Below are 951 nucleotides of genomic sequence, written 5' to 3' on the forward strand. Positions count from 1 at the left end.
GTCTGGACTCCACTGATGGTCAGAGTGAAATCAGTTCCACCTTGTTCTCCATTCCCACTGAATCGACTGAAACTGTTACCATAGCGATCGTTTACTCCAGTAATGATGAGTTTAGGAGTTTCTCCGGGTTTCTGCTGATACCAAGCTAAACCCCAGCTATCTATTCCAGCATCAGTTTTACACTCTATAGTGGCATCTTGTCCTTTAGAAACAGTCAGAACTTCAGGCTGAGTCACAGTGATTCCTCTGGATGCTGCTGACAACAACATTATATGTGTTTCATCAAATTAAATCAACATCAAAGAGTCAAAAATGAGCATCTTTCACTTCTGTTACCTGGAATAAAAGCTGTCAGAATCCAGATGAAGCTGCTGAAGAGATTCATTGTTGTTTGGTGGTTTTGTACCGTGGTAAACAGCAGTGTGATATAAAGTGTTTGAGTCTGAACGCTATAAACACTCGGAGCGCTGAAGCATGTGCCGATGCAAAGTGACTCTCTGTGGAAAAACCCTCCTTCAGTCAGTCGATTTCTTCATTCTTCATACGACTCTCATCATCGACACATTATACAGAGAAAAACACAAATGCCCAAAGGCTCATTGAGCATCTGAGAATCACTGGATTGCAGTTTTTTTAAATGATGTTTTCTGTGTGTTTAACAGTTATCATGAGCTTTTATAAGCTGTCAGACTGTTGACTAGCAGTTGAAGTCAGTTTAAGACGCTGCTCTTGTCAACTGCAGGACTTGTTTGTTTGAATGTGTTTGGTGAAAGTTATTTTTTTGAAAAGAAAATGCCCACCTACAGATGAAAACTGATTTGTTTTTTTGTGGCTTTAATTGTGTTTAATGTTAAAATGGCATGTTTTCACTTTATTTAAAAAATGTTTTTGCATTTTTATTCTACGTCAATCTCTGGTGTGTAAAGAGTTTTTGTGATGTGTTGTTAATAA

At 38.2% G+C, this 951-nt stretch overlaps 1 gene segment (V, D, J or C); it reads right to left on the bottom strand.

Moving 5' to 3' along the window:
• Nucleotides 1–8: 8 nt before the first annotated feature.
• Nucleotides 9–404, bottom strand: LOC107555027 (Ig kappa chain V-III region VH-like; the record flags this gene model as incomplete). The annotated part of the segment is given in 2 exon segments: nt 9–256; nt 337–404. Coding segments are annotated over 2 exon segments (297 nt in total), but the record flags the coding sequence as incomplete, so codon positions are not given.
• Between the last annotated feature and the right edge of the window lie 547 nt (nt 405–951).

Source organism: Sinocyclocheilus grahami, unplaced genomic scaffold (assembly GCF_001515645.1).
Source record: "Sinocyclocheilus grahami isolate Dianchi unplaced genomic scaffold, SAMN03320097.WGS_v1.1 scaffold19.1, whole genome shotgun sequence".
Taxonomy (NCBI): domain Eukaryota; kingdom Metazoa; phylum Chordata; class Actinopteri; order Cypriniformes; family Cyprinidae; genus Sinocyclocheilus; species Sinocyclocheilus grahami.